Below are 20,393 nucleotides of genomic sequence, written 5' to 3'. Positions count from 1 at the left end.
GACGAGGTCTCACTATGTTGCCCAGGCTGGTTTTGAACTCCTGAGCAGCTCAAGTGGTCCTCCCACCTCAGCCACCCAAAGTGTTAGGATTACAGGCATGAGTCATCATGGGCAGCCTAAAATGGCTTTTATTAAAAAGATAGGGAATAATAGATGGTGGCAAGGATGTGGAGAAAGGGGAACTCTGCTACACTGTTGGTGGGAATGTAAATTAGTACGGTCACTATGGAATACAGTATGGAGGTTCCTCAGAAAACTTAAAGTAGAACTACTATATGATCTAGCAATTCTACTACTAGATCTATATCCAAAAGGGAAATCAATATATTGAAGAGATATCTGACCTCACATGTTTTATTACAGCAGTATTCACAATAGCTAAAATATAGAATCAACCATCAATGGATGAATGGATAAAGAAAATGTGGTCTATATACACAATGGAATTTAGCCATAGTAAAAAGAATATCGGGCCTGGCATGTGGGCTCACGTCAAATCTCAACACTTTGGGAGGCCAAGGCAGGAGGACTGCTTGAGGCCTCCCTATTTCAAGAATATATGGAATAAAAATTTGAGTTTGCTATATTTTTATTTTTATTATAATTTCTAATAAAGTTGTTTTTCCACTATCCCTTTATTGCTGCTTCTCAGGACTATTCATAAAATGACCAAAAATATAAAAAATAAAATGATAGTAAATGACAATGTCTATTTTTCCTGATAATACTAAACGTTAAAATCAACACGTTATTACTCCTTTTAGCAGCAACACAAGCCAAGGTGATAGCTGCAAGTGGCTCCAGAGATCATTTAAATTATTTATGGGTAATTGGAACATATACTTGCTAGTATACACTAGCAAGAAAAGAACTGTAAACTGGCTGTATGTTATTGTACCTTAAAAATGTATGTGGGTGAATTTTCTTTTAAGAAAACCGTCAAACTAAAGAAAAACTATGTAACACACCTAGAATGTAATCTATCTGGCTCTGACAGATTCTCAAATGTTTAATCATTTAAAATAATTTGGGATAATAGTGTTTTGGAAATTTTTTTTTTTTTGAGACAGGGTCTCACTTTGTCACCTACACTGGAGTATACTAGCACGATCACAGCTAATTACAGCCTCAAACCTCTGGGGTTAAGCTAGCCTGTCGCCTCAGCACCCCGAGCAGCTAGGACTATAGGTATGTATCATTATGCCCGAGTGACTTTTCTTAAATCTAAAATCAATTCTATACATATTAAAAGTTATGTATTACAAGCATCTAAGGTCCAAAGTCTGAACTAGACTATTCACTAGCGATGATCTGGGCAATTTACTTAACTTCTTTGAATGTTAATTTCCTCATGTGTAAAATAAGAATAATGTCTACCTTGCAGGATTTTTGTGAAGAGTGAATAAATCAAATGAACCTAAAACAATGTTTGACATTTTGTAGGCCTTTAGCAAATGACACTTGCTACTTACAAAAAGCTATAATGTTATTTGATTCTTTGGTCTCTGACTGATTTTAATCATGTTAGTGATTTTTTTCTTGGGCCTTGTTAATTGCAGTTCCTACAACTTCCCTTAAATTATCAACCAGGCTAAACTTATTTCATTTATCGGTTATTATTTACTGAAAACCTCCTACATCACAGGCAATTTAAAATCTTTATTCACTTTCTACACATAATTATTGTCAATACCTAGACAGTAAAATGCTAGAAAACAATGACTACAGAAGTGGTTTATATCTTACTTTTATAGTATCTTAGTCAGATGATCATATAGCAAGATCTTAATAAAGATCTTAAACAGGGATAAACTATATTTTCATAAGCTATCACCATAGCAACATGTATGCTCTATAAAAATATTTTTTCAACTTATTTGACCAAGAAGAAAAGGATTTGAAATTATAGAAGTGAAACAATAAAAGGGTTAGAAAAAAACAAGAAGCAAAACACGTTTACAAAGTAACTATCATGAGGATTCTACTGATACATAAGATATGACCACACTGCTTTATATAGTATGCCTTTAAAATATTAATAAAATAATTTCTCAATCTAACAGGAAAAGCGACTCAAAAGCTAAGCAAAATAAAAACGAAAGAAAGAACATGTGTACATGCCAAGAGTGGGCACTAATACTGTTCATCAGTGTACTGTACTGTGTGATTTTTAGACTAAAAGGTTTTTCAATGTTATAGTGAAGCCTATGAAATACTAACTACCCTAACAAGTTTTTATCCCATAAACCAAACAGATACGAGTAAAAGATAAAGGAATATATTTTCAATTTCATTGAATAGTAAGAATATTTCTCCTTGAAACATTCCTAGCCTGGCTCTCATTTGTACAACAGGAAACAGAATAAAAAGGGTGGCCTACACACCCTTTGAATTCCATTTCTGAAATCACTGTCTTATTCTCGAATATTAGAACTTTTTGTGGGATATGACATATTCTCAAGTAGCTGTGAAGTGCATTAAGGTATCAATGAGTACCCCCATCTACCTCTTCCCTCCCACTTTTCCAAAAATACAGCTGTCTTTGGAAACTTAAATGGTAAAAATCAACAGATAAAGAAGTCTTAGACAGATATGCTAAGTCACCTTAAGGATCAAAGCTGCAGAATAAGACATGGCAGTATGAGCATAATACAATAATAATTGACATTAGTAAAAGAATTCATCAATATAAATGGAGTGTGGATGGTCAGAAAAAGAAGTAAAAGAAAACAAGATACATATTGGCAATGCCTACTTAAATATCCACTGCCACGATAGAGATAACCTAGCTTCATGCTACCAACCATTTAGAATAGTAATTAATCCCCCACGGAGGAAGAAAAAAATTTGAGACTGGGATATGGGAAAAGGTCATCATGCCTAGATTTGAAACCAGGATATAAAGAGCTGGAATTACAGGCACCCGCCACCCTGCTCGGCTAATTTTTGTATTTTTAGTAGAGACGGGGTTTCACCTTGTTGGCCAGGCTGGTCTCAAACTCCTGGCCTCAGGTGATCCGCCCAACTCAGCCTCCCAAAGTGCTGGGATTACAGGCGTGAGCCACCGCACTCGGCCAGCGTTTTCCCTCAGACTCGAAATTTCGCTCCTATCGTCCCATCCTTGTACTAAGAAAGTATTCTTTTTAAGGTTTAATAACAAATTTTACTCTTGGCAATTATCAGGAACTCGACTATATTAAAATAGCTAACGAGAGGAAATTACTGAAGCTACAAAGTCAAAGGTCTCATCATCAAAGTTATCCTTGACAACTGACAAGAGCTGTTAGATCTTCTTTTGGTCTTTCTGCTAATTCAACCCTAGTCTTAAAAATAGCCACCTATTGCCTAATACCCTGTATACACAAAACCATTGCACTTCGGTATTTCTAATACGAGAAAGTTTCTATATATCCAAACTTTCCTATCTTTGAGGGGCAGGCATGGTTAACGTGGTTCTCAGTAAGATATTCATTTACAACTAAGAGAAAATCCCAGGCTATCATCTGACATTCTTGGTTTACTTAAAAAACCTTTCTAACGTTATTTATTCTCTGACAACCTCAACATTACTTTCCACAAAGAAAACTCTAGAAATCTAAAAATGCGAAGTGCGTGCTTGTCAGAAGGTACTAAGGAAATTCTTCCTTTAAACGTCAAATGTGAATTCTAACTTCTAATGAGTAAGACCCTCGAGATTTACAGCGGTGGTCTGGTGGAAAGAAAACCCCCTTGGCACTAGGAGCTCACAAAACCCCATCCCGTGGTTGAGGCGGAAGCGGCTAAGCGCTCCCGGGCTTTCGACAAGCCGCCCTGGAACGCAGGCCCGTCATCTTCAGCAGAAAGCTCTCTCACGTTCTGGCCCGCAAGCCCGGAGGGTTCGTCACAAACACACAAGGCAAGGATAGAAGCGAGGCCAAGGGGCAGGTCACGCAACTGTCAAACGAAGCCCACCCACCGACTGACAAGTCCCCAAGGCGACAAGCGATCCCCGCGCAGGATACTCACCCGTTACCTCAGGATCGCGACTACAACTCCCAGAAGGCTGGGCGAGCGACGAACCAACGCCCTTCCCAGAATGCAGCACAGCGGCATCCCTATCCCGCCCTCTCCTTACTGCGCTCCTCCTACTTTTCTACCTCTCGTCATCCGGAGAGCCGGGGGTAGGGTGCGGGAGGAGGATCCCGCACGCTCGGCGTGTCGCGTCAGACGCCGGGAGGGGGCCGGGGCGGGGAGTAGGAGGGGAGAATGGGAGGACGAAGGGGAGGGGAAAGGACAGGGGAGGGGAGGGTAAATAGTGGGCCAGGCAGCAAGATGGCGGCGGTAGCGGAGGTGTGAGTGGACTCGGATCCCAGCGGCCGGATTTTCTCTTCCCTTCTTCTCCCTTTTCCTTCGCTATTTGAAATTGGCATCGAGGGGGCTAAGTTCAGGTGGCAGCACCGGGCGCAACGCAGGGGTCCCGGCGACGGCGGCGGCGGCTGACGGCTGGAAGGGTAGGCTTCCTTCATCGCTCGTCCTCCTTCCCCGCTCCGCTCGGTGTCAGGCGCGGCGGCGGCGCGGCGAGCGGACTTCGTCCCTCCTCCTGCTCCCCCCCACACCGGAGCTGGCACTCTTCGCTTCGCCATTCCCCGACCCTTCACCCCGAGGACTGGGCGCCTCCTCCGGCGCAGTTGAGGGAGCGGGGGCCGGTCTCCTGCTCGGCTGTCGCGCCTCCATGTCGGATAATCAGAGCTGGAACTCGTCGGGCTCGGAGGAGGATCCAGAGACGGAGTCTGGGCCGCCTGTGGAGCGCTGCGGGGTCCTCAGTAAGGTGAGCAACCAGTGGTGCCAGGGGACCCCTGGCCGGACTCACCTGCCGCGAGGCAATTGGCTGAGGCGGTGGGGTGGGGCTGGCGGGAGGCGCGGAACGTGCCGGGGTGCGAGGCTGAGTACTGCAGCAGCGACTAGGGATGAGGCGGGGATATAGGGGGCCTGTTCTTGCTGCCCGAGGGCTTGTCGGGGGCAGCCGAGGACCAGGGAAAGGGTGTATCAACCCGGGATCCAATTTGGGAGACCAGATGCGTGCCGTGACTTGGGACCTAGGGCGGCAGCTGTCTCGGGTGTAAGGAATCCGGGTTGGGCTTCAGGGATGTCCGAACGACTGGGCACGGGAGCGGTTCAAGTCGGACCTCTTAAAAGAGCCTGGTCTGTCTGAGGATGCCAAGCCGAGTAGGTTGGGAGGCACTGCGGACGCAACTGTTTCGACAGAAGCCGGAGCGACTCGGCTTGGTGTTGAAATTTGAGGTGTTGAACTCGCCAGGTTAAATGTAGTGAGACAGAAGAATGTAGAGGACTTTCTCCCTCACCCTATACCGTAGTTCAGGATAGAGATATTGGATCGGCACGTGATGGGTACAGGAAATATTCATAGTAACTTGGAACATGTGAAAAGGAGACTGATCTTTAGTCCAGGAAGAAGAGCATTATTTAATAATAAACTCTTTTTGCGGTAAGGGGTCCAGGGTAAGGAAAATATGTTTTACCTTTTATATATTTTTTAAAATCCGTGTATCAAAATTTTAGGAAAGCAGCCATTATAGAACTGCAGATGGGTGATCTCTTGATATTACATGGTTGGGATTTATTTTTTTTTTTTTAAGTTTTTGCTATAAGAAGATTCACACAGCCTTTTTGACTTCTCTCCCCCTTCCTGTTAAACTTTTTTAGAAAAGGCTGGAGCTGGCAGTTAACTTGGAGAGGGGGAGCTGGGCCAGTCCCTCAACAAGCTGGTCATAAGATACTATGTCATGTGCAGCTACCGGCTATTAAGAAATCACCCTATTTCCAGTATTCATACTTTGCCACATCACTTGGACATTATTTGTGGAATTGTTTAATATAATGCTTTTATAATGTCTGTAGAAAGCTAATGAGAAGGGGACCAGGAAAGGCATGAGTAGTCAGAACTAAGGATTGCAAGTGTTGACTTTTATTTGTATAGCAGAAAAATTAGTTGTATATTGATGCTGTGATCATTCTTGAAATTTCAATGCAAGGTTTTCAGTAACGAGAAGCTCCTCAGGATTTCTTTACGTTAAATGTATCCTATAATTTAGGAATCCCTATTGAACACATTGTGTAGTAGGTATACATTTTCAGTTGGTAATAGGAAGTGGGTTACTTGCTTCTCAGTGATTTTGATAGTTTCATCACTGCTTATAAGATGGGAAGCTGACTGCCATATTAGTATTGTGATGTGTTGAGTATTTTACAAAACAAATTGTAATTTTGACCCACTGATAATTAGTTTTTTGGGGGTTGGGGGAATGGAGTGACTGGGGGAAAAAGTCACCAGTGCTCTGAGTTTTACTTTATGTGGAGTAGGTATACTATAGATCAAAAAATGGAATACCAATCTCGATATTTAAATGCATACAAATGCATTTGATCACCTCTATGGAAGGTGAATAACTTAAATTTTGACTGTTGCTTCTTATGTAGAATGAATAGGAATAAAGCTTTTGGTATTCTTGCTAATAGCTATGAAGGAAATTTTCCTGAGATTTTCCAATTTATGGTTATATACAGTGTTTTCTGGAAACTTTTTAATCAAGGGTATTCTAAATTGAATATATTGAATATTCTATTGAAATATTCTAAATTGAATATACTCATACTGAGTATGGTACATGTTTTTAAATGTAAATTATATATTTTGAATTCTTCATATTCACCTGGTAATTTAAACAAGGGTCAGAACTTGGCTTTTGTTCTTTTCCTTCCATTGAGTAATGTAAATAAGTCCTGGTACAATTTGTTTTCTTTGTCCCCCAAAATGGGGTGGATTTGGAATGGGCTTGGGTAAATTTATATTAGAAATATACCAGTTCAAAGGGCATTTTCCATATGGTAATCTGAAATATACGGAAATACCTATGAAGCATATTTCTTATAAATCACTTAAGTGTATAGATTCCAAAAATACTTGATAGGCAATAATTCTATCTGGTTATAACAAGTATCGTGATGGATCATGGTGGGGAAAAGATGCATGCCTTAGTGTAGGACTTGAGAGCAACTAAGCCTGGATAAAATAATCTCATTCAATTTCTGAATTTCCTCCATCCTTCATGGTTTACCTTCTGTTTTTGCACACACCAAACTGTTTGAAATTCTATCCATCCTTAAGAGTACAAGTCAAATACTGTCCTTTCCGTAAAGCCTTTTCGTATTTTGCCATCATTCAAGACCTCCTTCACTTGAATTCCCATAGCATTTTGTTTTTTTCTAAATATATATTTTTTTCTCTTGTGTTTGTGTTTGCTGGCCTGTTGGCCACAGTAATATTCAATTCTCCTGCAGTGTCTAGCATATTGCCTTGTCTGTATTTGTTAAATGGGGAAGAGTGAGGGGACATTATGAGAGCAGAGAAAAGACAAAAAACTTGTCTTCCAAGTGTCATAATAACAGCTAACAGCTTACTGAGAAAAGGGTCCTGAAGCTGATATAGTTTGTTCAGCCTCTTACAAGAACATAATATTGAATTATGGATACATAATTGCTGGGACCCCTTTTTCTAATATTGAAAGAGTTCTAGTGAGAAATGCTGAAGATTAAGCTTTATTAACCATGTATAACTCTTCCTCAGATTCAGAAAATACTATGTCCAGGCACTGTTCTAAGTCTATTCTTGTTTAAACTTAACTCTGAGAGACAGAGTTTGACAGAGAAAAGAACACAGAGTAAGTAACTTGACCACTGTCACAAAATTTAGCCTTACGAAGTGTGGTAATTATAAATGAGGTAGGATTAATCCATGGTGGGTCTTCAATGCCCTAAACAATTTGTATGACAGTCAGTGGGAAGTTGTCCATGTAAGTTTTGGAGCCGGAGACTCAATACGATCAACATGTAAGAAAAGTAGGCAAACATGCTTAGTAAGTAAATAAGCTTGTGTAAATTATGAAAAACACAGAAGATACTAGTGAAAAAATTATTAAGTCCTGTAAGGAATACAGGAACTGGGTAATTTGATTGGAATAGTTGAAAATGAGAAGAGGCGGCAAATTTAAGGGTTTACTATGAAGGAAAGATAAGCAGGTTTTGGTGATGTGCTATAAATATTGAGAAGGAACACTTAGGAGTATCTTCTGTGACTATGCTAGGCATTTTCATTATTTTATTCAGCCATCAATCAACAGGCAAAGAAACTGAAGCTTACAAAAGTAACTTGTCAAAACTCTCTTCACGTGAGTTGTACAGTTGTACAATAGTTGAGCCTGTTTAATCCTGTATACACTAATCTGTTTGTATATCAAATACACAAACTGAGCAGAAGTAGCAGTCCCCCCCAAGGAAATAGGAAAAAAGGAAGGAAGTACACCTTATAGAAAGAAGTAAATTCAGTTTTGTTGGTAACTATCATTTATTTCAAGCCTGTGTCTAAGTGGTGGTACATCACAAGCTGTTAGAAATAAAGAAGTGGGTGATTAGGAGCCACTAGAATGAGTTAAATAGTCAGCTTGGATGAGTTCTCAGAGAGGGGTTGTAATGATGGGGCTTAGAAAAATTAAGAACTGGCTAGGGATGGTGGCTCACCTGTAGTCCCAGCACTTTGGGAGACCAAGGAAGACAGATCACTTGAGCCCAGGAGTTTGAGACCAGCCTTGGCACCACAGTGAAACTTCATCACTACAAAAAGTTAGCCAGACGTGGGGCACGAACCTGTAGTCTTGATGACTTGGGAGGAGGAGGCAGGAGGATTGAGCCCGGGAGGTTGCAGTGAGCTGAGATGGTGCCACTGCACTCCATCCTGAGTGACAGAGTGAGACCCTGTCTCAAAAAAATACAAAATAAAAGAAAATTTAAGAACTGAATAAATCTCAAAAATGCTTAATTAGAGAATAGAAAAAGATTTCTCAGTGGATATAGAGCCTGAGCCAATGCAGTATATTTTGGCAATCCATTTTTAATTAGTTTTTGGAATTGGCAGATAGTTTTGAGATTTTTCTATACTTAAAACCCCAGAGCATAGATAAAAACATGCAAAAATAAGTATTCCTGTAAAGGTTATATTTCTGCCTTTTCCAGTTTATTGTGATCTTCACTGTGCAGCAAGACTTTAGCAACACAGAAACTCTTTTAAGGTATTGAAGGCAATCCAATATGTTTTTGAAAACCAATTTTATTTTTGTTTTATTACTCTTGAGTTTGAAAAATATATGTTCAGGGAAACTTGGAAAATGAATTGGCCATTTTAAATATTATTCCGTTCTGTAGAGGAGAAGTTAAAGTTGATGCCAACTTACTAAAGATTATTATTTTTATTTTGATGTAGCTATGACCATTATAAATTTTCATATGGGAATAACAACAAAAGTAGAGTTTAGCAATAATTGACTTTATACTTCCATTGATTTAGAAGGCTTCATGCAGTCTTTGGTGTCAGAAAATGAGAGACTCCATACCTAACTGAACATACTTCTCTGTTGAATATGTTAATTATGACAAGGACTAAAACAAATATCATAAAGGTACTTAGGAGAGGATGAAAGCACACAAAGAACAAACAATAATTTTAACCAAAATCTGGCTTTTGTTTTATTCTTCAAATGTTAGAAGAAAATGGTATATTTTGTTTCTTACCAGTTTATTTATAATATTGTAAAAATTACTGAAAATCATTATGCAATCTAGAAAATCTCAACTTTTCACTCTCTGTAATCATTTTACTGAAAAGAATTAAGTTGGACTTTTCACGTTTTGGTTTTAAAATTACATTGCTGTTTAAAAAAGTTTGGATTTCTAAAATACTTCTCTTTTTTGTTTTCTTCTCCCTTCCCTTCCCCTTCCCACTCCCAGTGGACAAACTACATTCATGGGTGGCAGGATCGTTGGGTAGTTTTGAAAAATAATGCTCTGAGTTACTACAAATCTGAAGACGAAACAGAGTATGGCTGCAGGGGATCCATCTGTCTTAGCAAGGCTGTCATCACAGTAAGTTCCTTTCCTTCTTCATTTAACAAATATTTACTGAGTGTCAGCCACGTACCAGGAACTGTTCTACATGTTCAGGATACATCTGTGAATAAGATAAAGATCCTTGCCCTTGTAGAATATACATTCTAATACTTTTTTCCATAAAGTTATTTTACTGTGCTTTTTGCTACATGTTGTTATTTTGCATGGACAGGCAGTTTTTATCTAGTGGGTATATCAAAGCGGTTTAAGGACTTCAGGAAAAAAAAATGTTTGAAGCCTTTTTATTTGTTGAGGCTGGGACAGTTACTTTGTAGGTTACTGAAAATTTAAAAATAATACATCTTGTAGGTAACGTTCTAAAATTTTAACTTAAAAAATATAAACTTTTTAACATTGAGCTAATGCCATCCCTTTGTGGAGTTGAGAGAAGCTGTTCTTACAGTCCTCACCCATGATTTGCTATTTGCAGTTTTGATATCTCTAACGTGGAATAAAAGTCTAAAGATAACTTTTGAAAAACCCTAAGTATAGACTCCTTCTAACTTTATGATTTCCCCTTATATTTTGCAGTTATGTCCCTTTTATCTAATTCAACACCTTTTGAAAGAATAACTCACCTTTGTTGAGTCATTCTACTTAGTTTACATTTTGTTGTTCTTTTTTTGTTTTTTTTGTTTTGTTTTTGAGATAGTCTTGCTCTGTCACCCAGGCTGGAGTGCAGTTCCATGATCTTAGCTCACTGCAAACTTGACCTCCCAGGTTCAAACAATTCTTCTGCCTCAGCCTCCCAAGTAGCTGTGTCTATAGCTGCGTGCCACCACGCCTGGCTAATTTTTGTAATTTTAGTAGAAATGGGGTTTCACTGTGCTGGCCAGGCTGGTCTCAAACTCCTGATCTCAAGTGATCCACCCACCTCAGCCTCCCAAAGTGGTGGGATTACAGCCATGAGCCACTGCGCCCGGCCTATTTAGTTTATATTTAACTTATTATATAGAAACAACTGTTCCTTTTTGCACTCATAGTCATTAGACATAAATAATGTTTAAGATATGTAAGAATGATAACAAGTAAACGGGCATAAACAGGTTTGGGAACAACCAACTGACTTGTTAAGCTTGTAACCCAACTAGTTACAAATGCCTGATTATACAAAAAATAACATACTAGTTAAGAATGGTCAGCATGCCATGGGCAAAAAAAAAAAAAAAAAAAGTGTTGGCTAAGGCCAGAGAGTTATTTTAAATAGAGGTCAGTTAAGGGAGCTATTGTAGTTAAAATCTGAAAATGGGTATGTTAAAACAAAAATACAGATTTTACTAACTCACTCAAAGAGAAGTCACATTTTGTGATAGAATTTATATGGCTTACAAAAGTTAAAGAATATATATATATATGTAATACTTCAGATTTCTCTTAATATCTAATCCTAACTTAGCACACGTTTGTTACGCAGTTAGGGAAAATCTTACAGTATTTTTACATTATTTTTTATACATTATTTCCCCACTTGTATATTCAAAGTTTGAAAACAAAAGTTTAGAATTGAATATCAAATTAGAGAAACACAGAAGAAGTGTTTGGAAGTGTTGATAATGAAACTACTACTGTCTATTCTTAGCGACAATTTTTAGGAAATAACTTTAACATAAAGGCTCAGTATTTATTGTGACTGGTATGTGGTACATTGTAATGTGTTTAGAAATTGTATCTAGTTTAATATTTTGGGTGTTTTTCTTCTGAGATAGATCATTATTCATGTCAGGGGACAGAATAGTGGATTGAAATGTACCTTGCGATCTTGAAGTGTTTTTCCTTGATCCTCCACTCCCCTTCTTTTGCGTATTATTGGATGTTTATTAGTTCCAATGCTTAAGTGTTTGAAAGCAGTATAATGATTGATGTAAAAATGGGGAGGAATTAAATTTTATCTTTATTGTTCCCTGAGTAGTAGTATTCATGCTAGTTTCTGTGGATTTAGATATAGTTATTCTGTCTTGAATTATGGACTATAATAATATTGCCTGGCTTATTTGGAGAAAAGAAAATTTTAAATAAACATTTACATCCATCTCAGGAAGAAAACTGTTACTTTATTGTAAATGATTTTTGTTATAGCTATATGTACATGCATAACTTTCATTGTGGTACATAGTAAAAGACATGAGTAGGAATGTGGAACAATTTGAATTCTTTGAAGGAGAGATAATAGAAATAAAAGTAAAAAGATGAATGAGGCAGCAAAATCTGTGTGGTAGTCTTAGATACAATGAAACAGATGATAGGAAAAAACACAAGCATTTATATTATTGAACTTGAACTTTCCTTGCCCTGTGGATTCACAGACTCCATGTTACATATTTAAAGGAAATTGAAAATATAACTGAATTCAGTGAACTCAGGATGAAGTTTACAAATTAGAGTGTGTACTTTAGTTAAATAAATGAACGTAATAGTAATATTCCTCATTAAATACTACTAGGCATCTCTTGGCATTTTTTTTCCTTAAATATGGGCTATTGCCTATATCACTTCATGTCGGAATACAAAGAATATAAATGTTTAATTCTTTATATGGCAACCTTATGAAATTCATAGTATTCACATACGGAGAAATCTGGGCTTGAAGAGTTGATGTGACTTTACTATAACCATTCATTACTATATTATTTGTTGGTGGATCTTGAGCCCTGAGGCCATATTTCTTGATAGAGCCTAATCCATTTTAAGCATCTAGCATCTGAGCCCACATTTCTTGATAGAGCCTAATCCATTTTAAGTTCATTCTTAGTTTAATGACTAAATCATTCTTATAAAAACAGTGTTCTTTAGTTGTGTGATAATAAAGTGAGTGAAATAATTTCAAGGAAGAAAATATGTCTTGAGAGAATTTATTCCTTAATGTGAAAGAATTGACAGTAAGTAGGTGAGAGGAAAAATAGTATTCCCTTACTTTGTGTAAAAAGAGCTATTTGTATGTAGAATAAGTGTTTGTAGAAAGACAGTTGAATTCTTCAGTTATTATAGCTTGATACTTAGAAGACCCAGCCCCTGCTACAAAATTTGTCACATAGTAGATATTCTGAATATGTTGGTTGTAATTGTTTCAGTTAAAAGCAAATGTTTATGGAACATTTACACTGTTTACTTTTTAAATTCTATTTTTTAAATAAAGTGCACATGATAAAAATTATAAGTCATGGCATTAAAAAGTTTAAGAAGTACATGCTGCTTTTTAGTCTTGCACTCAAGGGACAACCCAACTTAAATTTCTGGTCATCCTTTCAGAAACTGTGTGAGCCTATACGAGGATTTGTTTATATCTTTCATAAATATTTACACAAATGGTATTATATTAAGCCTTTCATTCTGCACCTTGTTTTAATACATCTTACACATTAACTATTACATTCTGTTGAATCGTATGGATATATTTATTTGCCTGGTCCTTGTTTTTGCACACTTATTTCATGCCTAATTTTTATTACAGTCATTATTGAAACAAATATGTACTTTAAAATTTGTTTTTAGTTATTGTCAAATACTCCTTCAAAACAGTACCACTTCTCACTCCTACCAGTAGTGAATGAGTGCCTCTGTTTCTCCCTACCCGCAAGTATTGAGGAATTTGGGTGTTGGCAAATGTTAAAGTGTTTGTCAAACTGCTACATTAAAATGGTATCTTATTATTTTAAATTGCACTGTTTATCCATGAGGTTGAGTAACTTAATAATTTATAGCCATTTTTATTTCTTTTTCCTTTTCCAGTTGCTTATGTACTTTTTTTGGTTTTTCTTTCCTTGTTGGCTTGTGGAAACTCTTCATATGGTAATTAGCCATTTGGCACATTTGTTGCAAATATTTTCCCCCACATTGTCACTTGTCTGTTTCTTCTTTGCTTGTTTTATAGTCTATATTAGGCCCTAGAGAAATCTTAGATTTTTACATACTCTTATTGGCATCTTTTATTATGGCTTCTATATTTACTTGTTTAGATAGGTGTTTCTCTGTCAAAGACTCTATATAAATGTAGATATATTTTCATCTAAAATTTATACTTGAATTTTGATTCCTGTGAAAGTTATTTTAGTTTAAGGAGTGATATTGATGTTTTAAATTTTTTTTCCACATGACTAATTATGTATCTGGGTAGCATTAATTAAATAACTCATCTTTTTCCAAGTGGTTTGAAACACCACTTTCATCATGTGTTACGGTCCCATGTTTATTTAAGGTTGTTTCTGGACTCTCTTTTGGGCATTTGGCTTGTCCTCCTCCTTATCCTCTGTTTAAAATTATATTGTGAGTATTTCTTCAACCAGTTCCTTAAACTGCTAATGATCCATTGGTGAAGATAAAAGTAATTTATTTGCAGTTACTAAAATTAAAACAGGTAGAGATTTTTGGTATAATATCTTCAGATAGAATTGGTTTTCCTAAGTTCTGTAGTTTCATGTCTCATCTTAGACATCTGCCTTTTTATACCTGATATCTTATTGAACTTCTCAAATCACCAAATGAGTAGGATTCCTATTATTCTTATCATAGGTTGGTTTTAGGAAAATTTTCCAGTTTTATGTTTTAATATTTTTAGAAGGAAAACTGAAAGGTAATGAAAATGTTACTGTTGGATTAAAAAAAAAATTAAATCCAAATAGTGATTAGGCAAGTAGGTGGGGTGGGGGGTTGCCACAAGAGTGGAAGTTGAAAGATCTTGGAAAAATTAAAGAAACTGATGGAACCCCATCTCTACATCAAAAAATACACAAATCAACTTGGCGTGGTGGTACACACCTGTAGTCTTAGCTACTTTGGAGGCTGAGGTGGGAGAATCAGTTACTTCAGCCTTGCAGTTGGAGCCAAGGTGATGCCACTGCCCTGCAGCCTGGGAGACAGAGTGAGACCCTGTCTCAAAAAAAATACCCAAAAAACAAAAACCAGACAATGGAGATACAAAAGCAAGGGAAGGAAGTGTTCAAAATTGGAGAGAACCACAAAAATAAACATAAATTTTGAAAGTGCCAGATAGCAGTCAGATCTAAAAGGTTTTTGAATGTGGAATTGTAAAATGAGAAATTACATTATGGAAATGAAGTTCAGCAAATTGGATATCACCAAAGATGATTAGTGCCGTAAGTAGTCATTATAAGATCTCCAAATTAGTGAGAAATCCAAGAAGTTGGCCTTTTCTCAAGTGTGCAGTTTTACTATATTGAACTGTATTAATGAGAACTAAAGGAAAGAGAGGAAGGTATGCAGCAAATAAAAGCACTAGATAAGAAGCTAGTTGTTAATTCTCATTGGAGGGGCATTTGTCAGTGAATTTTTAAAGAAGTGAGACTCTCAATCTGCTAAGATTTATGCTTTAAGGAACTCATAATTTATCTGTTTAGCAGTTCATTTGAAAACAATATATTCCATCTTTCAATAACATGTGATTCAGATAATGTAACTCAAATAGCATGAAGTAGAAAGTACTTAAAATATTTAGTAAGAGGTCTTGGAAGAAGAAAAGCATGAAAAAGGGCACCTGTTGAAATTTGGGGCTTAGAATGTAGAAATAACTTACAGAAAATTGTATCATTTAAATTATGTAATTATAAAATGTATTCATTTGCTAGGGTTGCCATAAGAAAGTACCACAAACTGGGTGACTTAAACAACAGAAATTTATTGTTTCACAGTTCCAGAGGCTGGAAATAGGATCAAGGTGTGGGTAGGGTTGGTTCCTTCTCTTGGCGGTGAGGGAGAAGGTGTTTCATGAGTTTCTCCTTAGATTTGGTGGTTTACTGACAATCTTTGGTACTCCATGGCTTGTGGATGCATCACTCCAATCTCTGCCTGCATGTACACATGGCATTCTTTCTATGTATTTGTCTTTTCCCAGATTTCCCCTATTTATCAGGACACCAGTCATATTGGATTAGGGGCCCAACCTACTCCACTGTTACCTCATTGTAACTAATTAAATCCACAATGCTGCTATTTTCAAACAAGGTCGCATTCAGAGTTACTGGGAGATAAGACTTGAACATATAATATGATTTTGAGGGGGGCGCAGTTCAACCCATAACACAAAGTACCTGTTAACTCAAGAACCCAAGTCTTCAGATTCCCATCTGTTATTTTATGACATCACTGGGCATAAGAAAATTGTATATGTGGTACATTTTATTTTGTGTAGGGGTTGCAGGAACATGACTGTTAAATATTTATAAAGCAACTCTTAATTCCAAAGTGTTTAGAACATCATACATGGGCTATGAAGTCAAATCTGGGTTCAGACCTTAACTGTGTGTATTAGTGCATTCTCTTACTGCTATGAAGAAATACCTGAGACTGGATAATTTATAAAGAAAAGAGATTTAATTGACTCACAGTTCTTCATGGCTGGGGAGGCCTCAGGAAACTTACAATCATGGCAGAAGGCACTTCTTCACAGGGCAGCAGGTGACAGAATGTGAACCAGGCAAAGGGGGACAAGCTCTTTATAAAACCATCACTCCCATGATTCAATTACCTCATAACAGGTCCCTCCCACAACACATGGGGATTATGCGAACTACAATTCAAGATGAGATTTGGGTGGGGACACAGCCAAACTGTATCATTCTGCCACTGGCCCCTCCCACATCTCATGTCCTCACATTTCAAAACACAGTCATGCCTTTCCAGCAGTCCCCCCAAAGTCTCAGCTCATTCCAGCATTAACCCAAAAGTCCAAATCCAAAGTCTCATCTGAGACAAGGCAAGTCCCCTCCACCTGTGAACCTGTGAAATTAAAAGCAAATTAGTTCCTTCTTAGATGCATTGGGGGTACGGGCAGTGGGTAAATACACCCATTCCAAATGGGAGACATTGGCAGGCAGCCAAATCTTAAAGCTCCAAAATGAGCTCCTTTGACTCCATGTCTTACATTCAGGTCACACTTATGCAAGAGGTGGCTCCCACCGCCTTGGGCAGCTCCGTCCCTGTGGCTTTGCAGAGTACAAGCCCCCTTCCTGGCTGCTTTCACAGGCTGGCATTGAGTGTCTGCAGCTTTTCCAGGTGCACAGTGCAAGTTATCAGTGGATCTACCATTCTGGGATCTGGAAGAAGGTGGCCCTCTTCTCACAGCTCTACTAGGTATTGCCTCAGTGAAGATTGTATGGGGGGAGGCTTCAACCCCACATTTCCCTTCTGTACTGCCCTAGCAGAGGTTCTCCATGAGGGCACCACTCCTGCAGCAAACTAATGCCTGGACATCCAGGTGTTTCCATAAATCCTCTGAAATCTAGGCCGAGGTTCCTAAACCTCAATTCTTGACTTCTTTACACTCACAGGCCCAACACCATGGGAAAGTCGCCAAGGCTTGGGGCTGGCACCCTCTGAAGCAATGGCCTGAACTGTTCTCACAGAAGCCTTGACCCCTTTTAGCCACATCTGGAGCTGAAGCAGCTGGGATACAGGGCACCATGTGCCAAGAATGCACGAAGCAGCAAGGCCCTGGGCCAGCCCAGGAAACCCATTTTTCCCTCCTAGACCTCCAGGTATTTGATGGGAGGGGCTGCCATGAAGGTCTCTGACATGCCCTGGAGACATTTTCCCCATTGTCTTGATGATAACATTTGGCTCCTTGTTACTTATGCAAATTTTTGCAGTAGCCTTGAATTTCTCCCCAAAAAATGCATCCTTCTTTTCTGTCACATCAACAGGCTGCAGATTTTCCAAACCTTTATGCTCTGCTTCATCTTGACTGCTTTGCCACCTAGAAATTTCTTCCGCCAGATAACCTTTTTTAATCATGTCTTTCAAGTTCAGAGTTCCATAGATCTCTAGGGCAGGGACAAAATTCCGCCAGTCTCTTTGCTAAAGCTTAACAAGAGTCACCTTTGCTCCAGTTCCCAAGAAGTTCCACATCTCCATCCGAGGCCACCTCAGCCTGGACTTCATTGTCCATATCACTATCAGCATTTTGGTCAAAACCATTCAATAAGTCTCTAGGAAGTTCCAAACTTTCCCACATCTCCCTATCTTCTGAGCCGTTCAAGTCTCTAGGAAATTCCAAACTTTCTCACATTTTCCTGTGTTCTTCTGAACCTCCAAACTGTTCCAACCTCTGCCTGTTTCCCAGTTCCAGAGTTGCTTCCACATTTTCAGATATCCTTATAGCAGCACCCCACTCTCTACGGTACCACTTTACTGTATTAGTCTGTTCTCATGCTGCTATGAAGAAATACCCGATACTGGGTATTTCTTTTTATAGAGAAAAGAGGTTTAATTGACTCACAGTTCTGCTTGGCTGGGGAGGTTCAGGAAACTTAAAATCATGGCAGAAGGCACTTCTTAACAGGGTGGCAGGAGAAAGAATGAGAACCAAGCAAAGGGGGAAAAGCCCCTTATAAAACCATCACCCCCATGATTCTATTATCTCCCATGAGGTCCCTTCCACAACACATGGGGATTATAGGAACTCCAATTCAAGATAAAATTTGGGTGGGGACGTGGCCAAACCATATCACTTTTTACAGCCAAAGGTACATTTGGCAGATTACTAAATTTCTCTGAGCTTTCAGCTTCCTTAACTGATTAAACAAAGGGGATAATATCTAAGTATGGAATGATTATGTAATTAAAAGAACATATAAAAGTACTTTGTACAATTCTTGGCACATAGTAGTAGGCTCTCAAATTTATTTTGTGAAATGTTTGTATTGGAGTAAAGCCTACAGTTAAAAAATTAAAAGGACAGGAGAAGTTGTCAAACCCTTTTATCAAAGGGGGATGAAGATGCAGTTGACTCATTAGAGCCAGGATATGTAGTGTGTCGTGTTTGAACAGATTCTCATGCAACTGTGTTTAGAAATTTTCTTCCACCAAACAGTTCTATTTACCAACCTAAAAAATAGTTAACTCTTTATATGTTTTCTGTGTATTCTAGATATTCTTTTTTTCTTTGTTCTGTTTATTGTTTTCTACCTTTTTTTGGTTTTCCTTATTCTATGTCTTTTTTTAAAAAAGAAATATGTTGTGCCTTTTAAAAAATCACATTTATTGAGATACAATTTACATACAGTAAATACATACATACTTTTGAAGTATACAGTTATAGTTTTCACAAATGTATATGGTCATATAGTCATTACCACATCCATATATAAAATATTTCCATAATCCCAGATAGTTCTCTTCTGCTCCATTGTAGTCAGTTACCTCTGTGTCCCCAACCTCTGGTAACCACTGTTCCAGCATATTACATATATGGTATCTTATAGTATGCATCTCTTTGTGTCTGGCTTTTAACTTAACATAATGCTTTTACTACTTATCCATGTTGTTGCTTTTTCTTGCTGAATACTGTTTCACTGTAGAGATGTACCATATTTTGCTTATGCCTTCACCAGTTGATGGATATATGTTTATTTCCAGTTTTGAGATACAATAAATAAGGCTGCTCTAAACATGGGCATGCAGGTCTTTGCATAAACATATTTTCATTTCTCCTGGGTAGATACCTACGAATGGGATTGCTAGGTTGTAAGGTAAGTATATGTTTAACTTTAAAAGAAACTGTGTTTAACTTTGTAAGAAACTGTGAAACTGTTTTCCAAAGTGGCAGTACCAGTTTACCATCTCTCTAGCATTGTGTGAGAATTCCATTTGCTTGGTATTTTTGTCAGCATTCGGTATTGTCACTTTTTTTTTTTTATCTTAACTATTCTAGTAGGTATGTAGTGATAGCTCATTGTAGTTTCCATTTGCATTTTCCTAATGACTAATGATGTTGCACATCTTTTCATTTGCTTATCTGTAGCTCTTGTGATGTTTGTTTAAATATCTTGTGTTTGTTGTCTTAATGTTGAGTTATGAGAATTCTTCATATGTATTCTGGATACCATAACTTTTGTCAGGTACATGTTTGGCAAATATTTTCTCCCAATCTGAGAGACTGATTTTTGTCACTAACACTAAAAACTTATCTATAGTTAAGACCTATGTGAATGTGTATTTTGATGACTTTTTGCTCTGAGTTCTTAACAGCATTATTATTTACTTTTTTTCTATGTTATGTGTATAGAGGCAACATTTCTCACTGTTTTTAAATTTTTATTTTTTATGTTGGGTCTACAGTGGCACCCTGTTGTTTAAAGTGACAAAGCCTTAAATTTAAAACTTGCTGACAACTCGTTATGTAGTGCATTCACCAGGGGAGCTGGTATTCCTGTTTAGCTTCCTTGGAGTGAGTGCTGTTTAGGTTTGGTCTCTTTTTTTTTTTTTTTGTAAATGAGATAAGGTCTCACTCTGTTGCCCAGGCTGGAGTGCAGTGGTGTGATCTTGGTACACTGAAGCCTCTACCTCCTGGGCTGAAGTGATTCTCCTACCTCAGCCCCCCGGGGTAGCCAAGACTACAGGCATGCGCCACCATGCCTGGCTAATTTTTGTGTGTTTTTGTAGAGATA

General features: G+C 38.0%; 2 protein-coding genes across 7 annotated transcripts in view; one reads left to right on the top strand and one right to left on the bottom strand.

Annotated features, from left to right (window-relative positions):
- The window catches only part of POLK (DNA polymerase kappa), a 98,348-nt gene extending 94,181 nt beyond the window's left edge, over nt 1-4,167 (bottom strand). Inside the window, exon 1 of one of the 2 annotated variants that reach the window (XM_033179890.1) lies at nt 4,006-4,167. The gene's annotated coding sequence lies outside the window, so the exon portion shown is untranslated. Of the gene's footprint in view, nt 1-3,700; nt 3,855-4,005 lie in introns of those variants that run through there. The other variant, XM_033179891.1, reaches the window with a different exon arrangement.
- Nucleotides 4,168-4,289: 122 nt separating this feature from the next.
- Nucleotides 4,290-20,393, top strand: part of CERT1 (ceramide transporter 1) — a 148,985-nt gene continuing 132,881 nt past the window's right edge. For all 5 annotated transcript variants that reach the window (XM_033179897.1, XM_033179895.1, XM_033179898.1 and 2 more), the window contains exons 1-2: nt 4,290-4,807; nt 9,838-9,972. In XM_033179897.1, the coding sequence (XP_033035788.1) occupies nt 4,712-4,807; nt 9,838-9,972 (231 nt within the window). In that variant the 5' untranslated portion in view covers nt 4,290-4,711. The remainder of the gene's footprint in view (nt 4,808-9,837; nt 9,973-20,393) is intronic.

This window comes from Trachypithecus francoisi, unplaced genomic scaffold (assembly GCF_009764315.1).
Source record: "Trachypithecus francoisi isolate TF-2019V2 unplaced genomic scaffold, Tfra_2.0 Lachesis_group2, whole genome shotgun sequence".
Taxonomy (NCBI): domain Eukaryota; kingdom Metazoa; phylum Chordata; class Mammalia; order Primates; family Cercopithecidae; genus Trachypithecus; species Trachypithecus francoisi.
This window is presented reverse-complemented; position numbering and strand designations above follow the sequence as displayed.